Source organism: Pleurodeles waltl, chromosome 7 (assembly GCF_031143425.1).
Source record: "Pleurodeles waltl isolate 20211129_DDA chromosome 7, aPleWal1.hap1.20221129, whole genome shotgun sequence".
NCBI lineage: Eukaryota > Metazoa > Chordata > Amphibia > Caudata > Salamandridae > Pleurodeles > Pleurodeles waltl.
In genome coordinates this window covers 564283075-564298850 of record NC_090446.1, presented here as the reverse complement: position 1 = coordinate 564298850, position 15776 = coordinate 564283075, and the positions used below count along the sequence as shown (strand labels likewise).

The window sequence follows — 15776 nt, the reverse complement described above, 5'->3', positions numbered from 1 at the left end:
CGCCGCCTTGGAGGATTCCAAAGGGCGGCGGTACACTGGCGGGAGACCGCCAGTATTGCCGGTCCGACCGCGGCTTTACCGCCGCGGTCAGAATGCCCTGCGGGGCACCGCCGGCCTGTCGGCGGTGCTCCCGCCGACCCTGGCCCCGGCGGTCTTAGACCGCCGGGGTCAGAATGACCCCCTAAGTAACTTATCACCCAACCTTTACCAGGTAAAGGTTAGACATATAGGTGACTTATAAGTTACTTAAGTGTAGTGGTAAATGGCTGTGAAATAACGTGGACGTTATTTCACTCAGGCTGCACTGGCAGGCCTGTGTAAGAATTGTCAGATCTCCCTATGGGTGGCACAAGAAATGCTGCAGCCCATAGGGATCTCCTGGAACCCCTATACCCTGGGTACCTCAGTACCATATACTAGGGAATTATAAGGGTGTTCCAGTATGCCAATGTAAATTGGTGAAATTGGTCACTAGCCTGTTAGTGACAATTTGGAAAGAAATGAGAGAGCATAACCACTGAGGTTCTGAATAGCAGAGCCTCAGTGAGACAGTTAGTCATAACACAGGTAACACATACAGGGCACACTTATGAGCACTGGGGCCCTGGCTGGCAGGGTCCCAGTGACACATACATCTAAAACAACATATATACAGTGAAATATGGGGGTAACATGCCAGGCAAGATGGTACTTTCCTACAACTATGGATTGTAGAAATGTGTTTTTCTACAAGCATGATAGAGGCCAGGAATTGTCTTCTGTGAATTACCACTGAAGTGATCCTAGCTGCTTTTGGATCTTGTTTCAAATGCTGCTTGAGGAAGCTGGTTTAAAGATTTTCAAATTATTAGATTTACAGTCCCGAACAAGCATTGCCCATTAGTCATGATGATGGTTGCTTTGGAACAGGCAAACCAATATTGTGTGTAATTTTATATTTGGATGCTGCAGTCCCAACTTTCGAGTTGGAAACGCCATCATTTACCCAGCAAGTCTCTTGTCGATGAAGGTGTCTATTCTACTGTTGTCGGTCCCTTTATTAGTGAGGACATGTCAGTCATTATAGTCACCGTGACACTCCCTTCATCGTAAATGACATACTGTTGCGTAGGTACTCATTATCCTAATGAGGCTACTGGATTTGGGCAGCAGAATTACCTGTAATGTGGGGTACTAGGTACAAGTCCACAACATATGATGCCTGTCGCCCTAATCCGGGTTTTCCGGCTAATTAGTAACACCTCATCTCTGCCCAAGAGCAGGGATGATTGTGGCAACCGGGTGCAATACAAGGAAGACTCCTCAGGGGAATCGTGGGCGATCAGATCTCATCCCTTTCTCTTGGTTACATTAGTCTCACACAGGCAAAGACAACAGAGGCAGGATATGTTTCAATAAAGATTTATTGAAGTAACTGCTTCTTAGATAAAATATCATGTATTGCAATAACTAGGAGGATAGAACCCCCTAAAATCAAAAAGGTGACAAGTAGTGTGAAACACAAAAACAGTCCCACCATACTGTCACTGAGAGTGATATATTTATATATATTTCCTACCTAAGCTATGTTAGAGCACAGCATAATAAACCCTAATCTGCCCTTCAGGTTTCTCCCCTGGGAAAACATCATCCCCCATACCTGAGCAAGGAAACCTGTTGTCTAAATAGACACCGTCCCCATGTAGGCCAGAGATTCGGTAGTCTAAGCAAGCAGCTGTAGTGAAGGCAATCAGCATGCAGTCATGGTCATCTGGCTGGAATCTCCCTCTAACGTGTATGGAACAAAGAAGTATTTTTATAATAAAATAGTTGATATTCTAAAAAAGGGTCCCCACATAGGGATATGTATGTTTTTGTGTTAGTTGGAGACACAGCGTACCACTTTTTCCCGCAACCCTATATGACTGCAGCCTTGAGGAAAGCACAAAGTGCAATGCTAAGAACGTGATGCTTTCCTAGGCGAAGGAACAAATATATAGAGAAAATAAAACAACACCGCAAATGTGGCTAATGCTAGAAAATTAATTATGCTAAATAAAATGTAACTGGACTAAAGTGCACAGCAGCACAAAAGCAGGCCTAGTTCACTAAAATAACGTTTCTAAAACATGGCTAAAATTGCTATATAACAATACCACTGCTGATGTTTGCTCATTGATGGCAGCCTCTCCTCATCAATGGCTGTTGGCAGTGATGTTTTCCTTACCGGGGATAACCTTGTCAACTATATTCTCATCTTCAATGATGGTGCCTTTTTTGATGGTGACCTGCTCAATTTTATTACTGTTGTCATCAACAAGCCTGTCAACGGCATACCTTGAATGTGTTGTTTCTTGCCAATTGACGCTGAATCTTTCATTGATAATATTTTGCTGTCCCTGTCCTTTAAAAATTACCCATGACCAGTCTCTGAAGAAACCTTAAGCCTTTTCGCTGAGGTTTCCTTATCACCAGGGGCCATGCTCGTAGCTTGGTGCTTTTTGGGTACATCATATCCCTTGTGTAACTCACCATTAGTAAGCAACTGAAAGGAAGGGTCCGAGGGTTCTTTTGTCTGCTTGGAACTCAGCTTCCTGGACTCCCCTCTACTGAATGTTTTTACTCAACTTAATGTTTTGAGTGATCACAGGTTATGGTAGTAGTCTGGCACTATTGTAAAAGGGTAAATACCAAGCTAAATAATGTGTTTCAGATTTGTGTTGGGAGGATATTTTGCACGACCTGCTGTCACTGACCAAGTACTATTAATTTAAGTAGACCTCGGGGTACAAGCGTTACCAGTTTAGCAGTGATAATAGGGGTGAGACATAAAGCTTGGCGCTCAGGTTAATTTAACTCATTATTACAGTGTCTGTGTTAGCTCCATAAATAGAAAGTTATGCCTTTTTCCCATTTTGTCTGTTTCATCTTATAAGGGTGTGGTTGCATACAATTTTAAGGGAGAAGGAAATATAGAGGGAAGGAAGTGATGTGAGGAATTTGAGATATTAATGAGCCATTAATGAGGTATACAGTAACTTGTTATCTGTTAGAGGTATTTATGTGAATGTGAACTTGGACTCCAATGATTCCATCAACTATCGTCCAATTGCTGGAAATCCTTTATCATTACAACCTTCTTGAACATTGCAACCAAACATCTCACAGCCTTTCCATGATCTTAGATTTCAAATATTGTCAAGGGTAGCTTTAACAACCATTCTGCACAGAGGCGGGTCAAGTCTTTTTTGAGCCACAGAGACCAAATATTGCTAGGTTTATTTTTCATCCACTGTGTTCATTTGTGGGTTCCCTTAGGGTTCAGTTCGTTCCACATTTGTTTTTCATATTTTTGAGGCCACCAATGAACAGTATCTGGTCACATTATTTTCTGCTTTAATTTCTTGTTGACGATACCCAAATTCTATTGAAAATCCTGCCTATTTAAATAAGAAGCACCACTGATGCAGATGAACTATATGAAGATTTAGATGAAGAACACCTACCTCCACAGACTGGAAACATGACTCAAAATATATCTGTTTGTCTCCACGCTTAGCCTTCTTACCTGTCTTTATTTTGTTCTTTACCTGCCATTTCTCATCAGGTTTTCACCTCAAATACCAAGGTGGAGAACTTATGAGTTTCTCTGGCGAGTCGTCTTCAGTGAGCTCACAGGTTAGCTGCCTTACAAGCTATATGTAAGACACATTTTTAACTTCATCTTGTCAACCCATGCACACAAAGTTGCCATTGTGAATTAGTGGTTGGAATATGGTTGTTGTGTCTACATGGGCATAATGAAAGATAGTCTTCTCTAGCACTGGATCTTTTATAAATTCACATTCTTCAATTCATCCCCATCGTCACACTGTGAACTCTTCGGTAGCAACACAGGAATATACATCTTCACCCACTTACATTGCCTTATTTCTAAACTTTTCCTTCCTGTCTACCCTATTATACATGGCCCAAATTCCAGACCATCAGAAACCACCCCACCCAGCGTATCCCCTGCCTGAGGCTTTCAGCTGTCAGATTTGTTACCACACTTTCAGTGTGAGGAATCCTTTGACAGCACATGTGAGAAAGGACAGATATTGTCAAAAGAGCACAGCAGGCAAAGATCATGGCTGAGGTTAAAGGTAGGAAATCTTTATTAAGGGCTTGTAAAGCCTGTGGAAAGAAGATATTTGTAGATGACCCACACACAAATTGTTTATATTATTTGCATTCATAGCTTATACCAGCTGAGTGTTGGATATGCAAAAAAGTCTTGGTGAAAACCTAGATAGATCGCAAAAAGGCTGCTGGCTTCGGCTATTTTGCAGAAGACCACAGAAAGAGAATCATCAAAACATCGAAGAGAGTTGAGCACAGATAGTAAAGGGGAGTCAAGGAAAGTGACTTCTAATCAGGCAAAAGGACCCTCGGTCCCTGCCTTTAAGGTTGAGAGGGTTTGGTCTGCTGCATTATAGTGGAGAGTTGCACAAGGAAGGAGAGTGCTCAGGAAGGGAAGGAAAAGAAATGTGCCTCTGGTGATGATGAATCACCAGTTAAAAGACAGGATATTTCTGAGATAGTGCACAGTAAAAGAAAAGTATACTAAAGATTGAACGACCAAGAAACAACATGCTCAAGGTATGTCATCAACAGGCTTGTCGATGACATCTAAATATAGAGGAAGTCAGGAAGAGACAAGAAAACCATCATCGTAGATAGTAGTTCCGTCAACAAGTTAACAGCATTGCTCATCGGGACTTAGAGTTTGATCACCTGGCTATTTCTGAGGAATGACAGCAGGTCTTAAGGAAGCAAGGGCACCATCAACAGTGAAGACATATACCCAAAATGGAGCACTTATAATGTAAGCACATGCAGAGAAATGAATTCCACTAAAGATGACTCCACGTGAATTTTTGCCCTAGTTGCTACATCCTGCAAAGTCTGGTTTATCATTTAGGTCTATAACAGTTCATTTGGCAGCCTTTTCCAGGTTTATAAGATACTCAAATATTCTTTCTTTGTATTCACCAAAAGTAATTCAGAGCATACAAAAGGCTTATTTAGAAAATGTTACCTGTTCCTAAGCTGGCTCCAGAGGGGCAGGTAAACACTGTACTGTCAGCGCTAATGAAGGTGCCGCTTGAAGTTATTCAGAGAGAATTCATAAAGAATTTGACGTGAAAGACTGCTTTCCTCTTGGTGATCACTTCAGCTCGTAGAGTTGGCTAGTTGCACATATTAAGGTGTAAAGAATCATATCTGACGTTTTGAAGGATAAAGTAACTTTAATGTGACAACCAATGTTTATACCAAGAGTACCAACGTATTTTCATTTGAAGTAAAAAAAAAAACATATTGCTAATATATTTCGCAAATCCAAGTACAGTTGCAGAGCAAACGTTGCATTCTTTGGTCATTAAGAGATGTTTAGCATTTTATTTGCAAGCAACAAAAGACTTTAGAAGAATAGACCATTTATTGACAATGTACAGTTCTGGAAGTAAAGGATAAGCAGTCAGTAAACAGACTGTGACCAGGTGGATAGTTTCATGTATTATGACTGTGCTTACCTCAATGACCATTGACGGTTGTCAAGGTCACTGAGGGCACGTATGATGAAACCTGTGATGGTGATAACTGCTGTATTCGCAGGCATTTCCGTAAATGACATTTGTAAAGCAGCAACGTGGAGCTCTACTCATGCTTTTGCAAAGCATTATTGTATTGATGTGCAGACCAACAAGAAGGCAGCGGTGGGTCGAGTGGCGCTAAGAAAATATTTTTAAATAATGTAAACTCACTCCCACCATCCTCTTTATTGATGTTGAAATATGTTGTAATATGGTACTGCTTCGATAATGTGATTTCAAGTATGTGAATATATGAAAGATCTAGTGCTGGAGAAGAAATTAAGTTACTTCCCCATAACTCTGGTTTTCCAGCATTGGTATCTTTCGTAGATTCACATGCAACCCACCCACCTTACATTGTCATGAGGCTTGAGATATGGTGCGTTTGATGTAGAAAATCTGACAGTTGCAAGCCTCAGTTAGGGGATCAGCTGCTTGAAGAGGCTTCTGATTGGCTGGAGTTTGAGTCTTGCATAATGAGGTAGATAGGAAGTAAAAGTTTGAAAATAAGGTAATGTTAATGGATGAAGGGTGTACATTGCTATGTTGCTGTCGAAGGGATCATCTTCTGATGACGGGGGTGAATTTATGAAAGATACCAATGTCGAAGAAACCGAGTTACAGGTAAGTTACTTTATTTCTTCTTCAACCACAAGGAACTTAAAATGTAGAGGTCCTCTTAGTGCCTAGAGTTTCCTGGAAGGAACATCCTCTAATATATAGATGAGGACAGTGCAAGATCAGATGTTGCATACTTGCCAGAAAGAATTATGTTGTGCCGTCTGACCATAAGTCTTTAAGTTCAACTCGGCATTCCGTCTTACTTCAGGCTTCTTTTAAGTTGTCAGATTTTGGGCAGCAGGGAATTGGCTGCAGTGGAGAACCATGTAATAAATCTAAATTTTAAATTCCATCACAAAACGACTCTTAAAGTATTTACAATTAACGTTTATAATTTTATTTTATAATGTCCTGCTTTTCTGAGGGGCAGAATCCTAGAAGTGTTACCCATTAGTTCAAGGGAGTAGCCAGAAAATTAAAGTTCCCCCTACTCTGAAATAATAGCTCTGATGGCACAAACCAATCAAAGCAAGCAACCCGGCCCCTCCCTAGAAGATTTCCCCTTTCTCTCCCATCCAGTCATTTATACATTCATCCTTTTAACCTTCTGTCCACCTGCTAATATCCATTATTTCCACCTTTACATTCTTACATCCATTCATGTCTCTTTCAACCTTTTCCCATTACATCAGCCCATCTACTCTGCCATCCATCTATCCATTCTGACAATCATCTATCCAGCCTGCCACCACCTATCCGTCCACTCTGACATCCATTCATCCAACCTGCCATCCATCCATCCAGTCTACCATCCATTCACCATGCCATCCATCACCCTTCCATCCACTCTGTCATTCACCAACTCTGCCATCCTTTCACTCTTCCTTCCACTCTGCCATCCATTTGCTAATCCTTTCACCCACCCATCCGTCTATCTATCTATCTATCTATCTATCTATCTATCTATCTATCTATCTATCTATCTATCTATCTATCTATCTATTTATCTATCTATCTATCTCTCCATCTATTTAGATCACTGTCTGCTGTCTATCTATAGGGCTATCCTTTCACCAGTCCATCCACCTATCCGTTCACTCTTTCTTTCACCCATCCATCCATCTACCCACACATTTATTCACCCACTCATTCACCCACCTACTCATCCCTCAATTCCTCACACCTTCCTTTCACCCTCCTATTCAATATTCCTTCCTTCTTTCACTTTTCTATTTACCCATATTTATCTTTTCCTTGCTCCCACTTCCTCTTCTGTTGATGCTCTATTACTCCATAGTGTTAATTATGAGATTGTGTCTGCCGAGTTGGAGACAGAAGAGGTTCAAAAAGAGTCCCACCCCCGCTGTAGCTGACAAAGCGGGGGTTCACATCACCCCTGCATTAGTTAGTGTTAAGCGTTTGTGCATTTGTTTTTTCCTTATTTTACAACTCCAGTATTAAGGATGTGGGAAGGGCAATCCCAGTTATTTATTGATCAGGGTAGAGCAGGTCACTTGGCTTTGTCTTGTGCCCTCTGATTCCAACCCTTTTCAATAAGTACCCGATAATACTCCTCTTCAAAAACTATTGATTAAATAAGACCAGATTGACAGAAGTGCAGTCACCTCCAAGTACATTGTGTAGCTGAGCGGGTCTTGGACCTGCAATGCTCATTCAATGTACAGGTGCACATTTCATGCTGAGGGTCCGTCATACCCTTTGCTCACTCTGTGTTTACTCATTCCACTCGTTCTAGTGGCATGCCAGCACCCACTAATACTGTCTTTATCTTCCCAGGTAGACGCCCTTATGAGGCAGGAGCTTGAGACCCTGAAGATGGCTGTGGACCGAGACCAGAGCAAACCTCGCAAGGGCAAGAAAGGGTCCAAGGTCAGACATAAAAATAAACATCCATACAATCTCTCCACTTGCTTGCTCTTATCGCTGCTCAATAATTCTGGATCCGGTTTGCACTTTATAGTGCTCTGTTACTTCACACACCATGCTTGATAGTGCTCTGCTACTTCACACACCATAAAATGTAATCCACACTCAGTACTGGACTTTTCACTTGTGCTCCACTACACGCTTAATCACTCAAATCACTTTACACAAAGCCTACGTACAAGTCAACTTTTATACTACAATGTTAGCTTCTGCTGCTTTAGGGTACATCGCACTGAACAACACACATTAAACTACACCTAAAATGCAAATTGAGTATGCACTACACCTGCCGTTGACACTCAACATTTCCTATCTCACCCTCACTCCGCAACACAGTTACTACTCATTACTTTGCAGTTTCCATTCTTACGCAGCAACTTACCGTCCATTCTTACTCAACAGTCACCAACAATTCACATTCAGGAGTATAACTACCACTCATGCACAGCTATTTTTCATCCACCTACTAATGCCAAATCACGTGCAAGACCATATGCTAACTTAGATTTTGTAATACTCCCAATCTCACTGTAATACTTACCCAGGACACTCAGGCCCTCATCCACTGACAGTTAAGATGAAACATACCACTCAAACTCTGAAGTACGTCTGCAGCTCACACTGGTCTCTACATTCACTACTCAAAACTTCCCCTATAAAACACACTCAGAGTTTAACATTTCACTCACAGCTTCCACCCATAGTCAGCACTGACCTACTACTCACACTACAGCTGCCACACACATCCAGAATTACAGCTACCACCCAAACACCACTGCAGACGTTTGTACTCCAACCACTGCTTCTCGTAGTTACACCTCACTCTGCACCCAACTCTCACATTGATTACCCATCTGTTCTTACACTCACACCGTTTCCTACTGCCATAGTTCAAACAACACACCTCTCTTAAGTTCCAAACCAAACCCTACTCCTATACAACTTGTTAACATCAAGCTCCACACCACACCTTAATATTATTCTCCACCCCACACCATACTCTCCTCCCTGTACCATAATCTCACAGGGTGCTCAATGGTCTGTTCTCATACTTAACACTTCACACCATGTCCTGATTTGATTATCCACACCATTTGCTTCTCACACTTCACACCATTCTTACTGTCTCATTAGAAACCATTGTTTCCTCATAGTTCTTACACATTGTATTCTTTCATGTAATACAATACTATCACACTGCCCTCACACCTCACTAATCCATGCCTCAGCCTAACGGCACAGTAAAAAACACAACATACTTTCACACACTGCATTCTACCTCCAGACTCCACAAACACCATTGTTCGCAACATGGCACACAGTGCTTTTATACTCCATCCCTTACACTTATTCTACTCCCCACACATCCCAGTACTTTGTACTGTCTTACTCCATACCACAATCAGCTTTCATACTCCATTCCATAACCACTCTCACATTCCATGCTACATCCTAATTTCCCATTCCACCCTATGTAATACTCTTATACTCCCAAAAACAACATACTCATACTGCACAGGCTATTTCATATTTCACATCATACCATACTCCTATTCCCAACAACATGGTGTTCTGAGACTCCCCACTCTATGGTACAGTCTGCCATTATGATCCACAATGAGCCCTACTACACACTATGCCCTTCTTGCCTTTCATGTCCAAGTGTATGCTCCCATTGAATCACACTTACATCTTTCTCAACACTCAGACTCTACATATCATGCTTGCGCATTGTAGACCACCCTTAATCTCCCCTATGCAAAACACTGTTAGCATCGCTAAATTAACAGCACTTCATAATTTCATACTCCACATCAAACCTTATTTCCCCACTCTATACCCTATTCTTGCATTGCACAGAACACATACAGTTGTCCGAACTTCAGCTTACTCTTACATACTATACTACTCTGCAATCTGATGTTATATATCAGTCCATATTCACTCACTCCACACCACAGTCAATTTTTTAATTTCCCACCCAGACCTTCCATCACACTGCACCTCACACTCTAATCTCACATTCCACACCGTGTCCTACAAACACCCCCCAACCACATCCTGCTGTCACATTCACCACCACATGGTACCACATCGCACCGCCACAGAATTTCAAACAAACATCTCTATACACGGAAAGTGGCCATATTTTCACCCCACGGTTGATTCTGTTATGTTGGGCTCGTTCATACTTTCATGTTTTATCTGCTTCTTCTATCCCACCAGAAAAAAGGAAAAAAGAAAGGTGGAAAGAAAAAAAAGGAAAAGGACCTAACTCCAGACCGGTAATGTTAATCTCACAACGCCGTACTTCTCTACCTTTGTGAAGGAGAAACCACTCTGACTGGTCCCCACACTTGCTTTTACTATGTCATTTGCCACTATCATTCTTTCATTGTTCCTCCTCTTCACACTCCTTCACTGGACAGCAATGACTCTTGTGCTCAGACTCCCTCTCACACTTTTTTATAATTCTGACAATCCTTTTTCTTTTTCCTGTTGCTTTCCTCTTAAAAGTGCTGGATTTTGCTGATGGAGCTTGCTTCATGCTTCTGTGATTGGATAATGCAGAAGGATCAATAACCTCAAATGACAGCTCTCATTGGATAATACCGGTCCTTGTATGGCCTCTTGCTTAAGCTGTCACTGGATAACCATACGTCTAATGCCCCATTCTCTCTCTTGCTCTCACTCTTCTCTGCTTATGATGCTGTCCCTTCTCTGCCCTTTGTATAATCACAGCCTTCTTTGGAATCTTATATTTACCTCCCTCTCTGTCAATTTTGTTTTTATTTGGTCTCTCTCTCCCGCCCTGTTTCACACACAGACTTTCTCTTTCAGTCACTCGCCTCACACACATTTACTTGCATGCATACATACCTCTCACTCTGCCCCTTTTCATAAAGCTGACCTTTTCTAAGACTTGTCTGTGACTCTCTCCCACTGGATAATGCTGACAATTCTGTGCACCTTCTGTTGCATGCTTTCTTGCTTTCCCTGGCTTACATGGGTAATACTGATCTTGAGGTTTCAGACTGGATACGAAACATTTCCACAGCAGTACTCCCGAGTCCTGATAGGAGGCACGACTGGCGCTGCGTTGAATTTGTCTGTCTAGAAGTGATGAACAGAGCATCAACGCCACATTATGACATCAGTTCCATTCTTTCTGCACCTTCAGATATGGTTCTAGATCTCTGCTCCCCTTTTCCCTTGTCCGTTTGACAAGATTTGTTTTCTAAAAAATTCTCAAACCAGCTTGCAAGGAAACAATGTCCCTTCCGAAAACTACAGGATTTAAACCTTGATGGGACTGTTGTAAACAAATCTCTGTGACTGACCTGCACACCATGTGCCTTTGGTGTTTGGGCTCAGGACATGACCATACGTCCTTATGAATCCGAAGGTGATTTGAGGATGTGAGGCAAAGCTGTATGTCGCCAAACTCCAGAAGAACACCTGCTTCTGTTCGAAGTAGAGAGTGTGGATCTACTGCAGCTACCAAGGTCGTTTCTGTAAAAGTTCCTCATTTTTGGGTAATTTCCTACTGAAGACAAAGAGGAAACACAAGAAAGACAAGCAAGACTCCCCTTTCTACCACTCTCTACAGCCAGAGAAGTTGTGAGGGTGTCTTGCTCCTGGTCCACTCAGGAGCCGATTTTATCTTTGGTCCTGGTGCACCCAGGTTCCCGGGGTCATTGGTAATATTGCAACAAATCGAGACCTTTATGGAGTCCTCCAGTGGTGCTAGAGCCTTTGGATCTGTCTTCAGTGCCCCAATCTATGCTGGTGCCTTCGAGCCTGGCCCCGATGCCACCAGCAAGAGAGGTCAATCCTTTACACTCCAAGCCGAACTCGACTTAGCCTCAACTGCGGTTGCGTCTCAATTTAACCCTGACACACCTGGTCCCTGTGCAGTCAGATTCATACAGAACACTGCTTCTACAGCAGAGCCACCATCAGGTGTTCTAGCAGCAATTTGGCTCAGACTCAAATCAAAGTCAATCACCCATTGGGGATCATAATGGAGATGGTAGTGATGATTTTCTCCACATTATGATGGTGATAACCTATACATGAACCTATACATGGACCTATACATGGCCAGTGGGCTCAGTGCTTCCTCTGAGACTGGGTTGATTGCACCCAGGCCACCAACAGAAGAAAGTGCTTCCTTTGATGTGGTGATTAGACATGTCCTGTCTGGATCTTAAAACTAATTTACTTACAGACGTTTTGCAGCCTAGGCAGCCACATCTGAGACCATTCTACCATTTAGAAGCCCTAACTGGCACATTAATGGCAGCTTATCTAAGCCCTGTCCTTGCCGATGGGTAAAAAGGAGGTAACCAGATGCGACTGGCTGGTGTAAGGTATAGTGTCTGTGTGTGATAAAGGATGGACAACACTATATTGAAGTTCTAAATAATTCTTTATTAGCTTGTAATTACAGGAGCTCGGGCCATTCCAACCTTCCCTGTTCACTCTCCGTCCTCATCTGCCCCGACTCCTCCCTTTCCGGTTCCTTTACTGCTTTTCTTTACAAGAATCCCTTTCACCACTAGGGTCCTAGCTCTCTGGTGTTATGATACAGTTGATTCCCGGTGAGATGTGAGTCTTAAAATTTCTTCAATGAAACAAGCAGGTATCTGAAATGTTTGCTGTGACTGGCGCAAAGAACTAGATTCCGGCAGCTACACTGAGACAGGAGAGGCGTGAGATCCATGACTGTTGACCGGATCTTGATTAGCTGCGCGGGCGTCCTCTTCCCAAATTACTTCTTGGTTTAAGGATCACATGTTCTTAAGTGAAAGATGTTTCCAGTTATTTTCTTGTCTAGATTAGATACTTGCAGTGGATCTTCATAACACTGGCTGTCTGTCTATTTTCTTTGTTCTTGCCTCACTAGTTCCCAGTGTCCCTACTGGACAATAGATATTTGTGCTTTCCTGCGAGTGTCCACATATTCCTTGATTTTTGGCCTTCTTATTTCTGTCTTGCCCCACCAGTTCTTCATGACCAGGAGCATGATGGGCACACAACTGGCTGGATTTTCCCATGTGGGGATTCTATTGTGCACAGTGCGGCCCAGCATCAGAATGGCTGGGCATTTTTCTGTAGTGCCATGGGTCGTAGTCTGATAAGCGCACTGCACTTCATTCAGAGCTGTCTGGACATCTTGTCTTGTTAGTTTGGCTTGTTGCACGGTTTTCTTCAACAAGGCCATAAACCTTTTGACCATCCCTTTGACTTGAGGCCACATGGGAGTGACCTTCCTGTGTCTGAAGTTGAGATGATTGGCAACTCCGCAAATTCATGTTGGTTAAATGGAGGACTACGGTCTGTTTTAACCACTTTGGAAATACCACAAGCTGCAAATACTTCATCTGGCACTGGTATGGTGATAACCGCTTTGGTAGATGACAGTTGTTTGGCAATTGCAAGTCTTGAATATTCATCCATTATGACGATGATGTATTTGCCTGACTGCTGAGGGCCAAATAAATCAGCTTCTACATGTTGCCATACACCTTCTGCCACTTTAGACATTTGTAGATGAGAGAGTGGCTCTTCTTGACTGACAAGCTGAAATTGAGGTCAGTCTTTGAGAGTGGCTTCGCTCATCAGTTCAAGAGAAGAGGACCAGACTCATTTCCGTAACTCCCTTTTTGTGGCTACGATGCCTCTGTGTCCTTCATGTGCCAAGTTAACCACTCATTGACACATTTTTTTTTGGTATGGCAATTCTTTTGTCTTTGATTAGCAAGCCATTGTCTGCAATTGTCATTTCTACTTGACATGTGGGAAAGAAGCCATTTTGTTGGTTTCTATCTTTTTGTTACCCGTGAGCTCTTACAAGTTTTTCCACATGTTTGCTCAGAGGGCGATGTGCCATATCTTGGAGAGTGACATCTTCTGCATAGGCTTTGGTGATGGCCTCTAGTGAGAATGTATTCTTCAGCTAATGAGTTTTTTGTTCTGTAAGATGTCCTGGGATGTCTTGACATATAGTCCGCTAGATTTGCTGCTTTTCCCTTTCCAAACTGCTACATCATCCACCCACATCAGAATGGCTTTCATAACAGCTTTTGGCCATTTTGTTGCAGACGGTGCAGGCTCTCTTGTCCATATGTGCCATAGAAAGGGTACCGGCCTCAAAAATAGGGGCAGTTTGCTACTCCTGCTATTTCCTTATGCCAAAGGAGGATGGAGGCCTTTCTCCTTTTGTAGATTTCTACCATCTGGACACCTTCCAATGGTAGGTCAAATTCAAGAGACTCTTTCTAGCCCAGGAATTGTCTGCCCTGGATCTGGGTGACTGGATGTTAGCCATGAACTTGCAGGATACGTATTTTCATATACACGTCCTGCAGTCCAAAAGCCATTATCTGTGGTTCGAGGTAGGTGAGGAGCATTTTCAGTTTGCTGTGCTCCCTTTCAACTTCTCCAGTGCCTCTCAGGTGTTCTGTGGAGTGGTGTTTTTCCATCTTAAGATTCTCGAGGTAGAGATCTGCACACAGGTACTGATACGTCCAAGGGCACAAACAGAGCCTATACTGACATCAGCGTTCAGTGGTAGCGCTTATATAGCAGCTCTGCTTGTCACTGCCGGAAGGAACGGAGTCAACGTAGAGCCACATGGCGCCACTTACCAGCACCTAGAAGTACTGCTGTGTAAAGGTTTTCAGATCCAGTCTGGTGCCTGGAAATATTCTAAATGTCAGGAAACTGTAGTTAGATAACTAGAAAGAAAGAGCATTACTAATAGTAAGTTGTTAGTCTATGCCTGCTTCCAGTTGTTCTCTTACTGAGTAATGTTGATTTATCTCTCTCCTCTTATTGTGTTTTTTTCTGGATGATTTTGATCTTCCCCCTAACTTTTTTCTGCTGCTCTTCAGTTGAATAATGCAGATCATTCTAGGTATGCTCTATTCTATGCCTCTTTGTTTAATACTTCTCATCTCATCCATTTTCTACTGCCCTTAGTTGCCTCTTGCTGGTTCTGCCTGGTCAGCACTCACTCTTGTTTTAGTTAGGCCTAATCTTGAAGAAATGAGGGAAAATTTCTCTCCAGTGGATTCTGCGGAGAGGTGGAGGACGTTGTAGTCTTTTTGCCTATGTTTGATGAATTATTCACTTCCTTTAGTCAGCTGATGTCTTCTAGACCAGGGGCACAGGGAACCCCCCTAGTTAAGCAGCTTACGCAAAGCAAGAGCTGTCACTGGATGCCATGGGTTGGAGAAATATGTCCCATCAGGTGTGGCTCCTCCGCTAGGGGGGAGGAGCGTCACCCCCCCAGCAGCAGCAGCTGCCAAACCTTCCAAAACTTTACAATAAAATTATATTAAGCAATGTTTATTATCATTTTATTTTAAAAGGGTTGGGGCCACGGGCTGTGACGAGCACAAAGGTGAATTGCACTGCACTCCCCCTCAGTTCACATGTGTGTTTTGCCAGCCATCTACGCTCTGTGTACTTGGTACTATGTTGCGGTACTGTGTACTCCCACTCTGCCTTCAAGTGTCCTGGCTTTTCCGCTCCAGCCAATCAGAAAGCTGCTGTCATGCTGCTAGCAGCATGACAGCAGCTTTCTGATTGGCCGCAGGGCAGGCTGGGAGCCTGTGCCTGTGGCTGCACTGAAGGCAGAGGAGC

The 15776-nt window shown here is 42.8% G+C and overlaps 1 protein-coding gene across 1 annotated transcript in view; it reads left to right on the top strand.

The window, feature by feature from the left end:
* LOC138304349 (dynein regulatory complex protein 11-like) overlaps positions 1–15776 on the top strand; it is a 411831-nt gene that overhangs the window by 249040 nt on the left and 147015 nt on the right. The window contains exons 11-12 of the mRNA XM_069244325.1: positions 7974–8066; positions 10350–10408. Of these exons, the coding sequence (XP_069100426.1) occupies positions 7974–8066; positions 10350–10408 (152 nt within the window). The remainder of the gene's footprint in view (positions 1–7973; positions 8067–10349; positions 10409–15776) is intronic.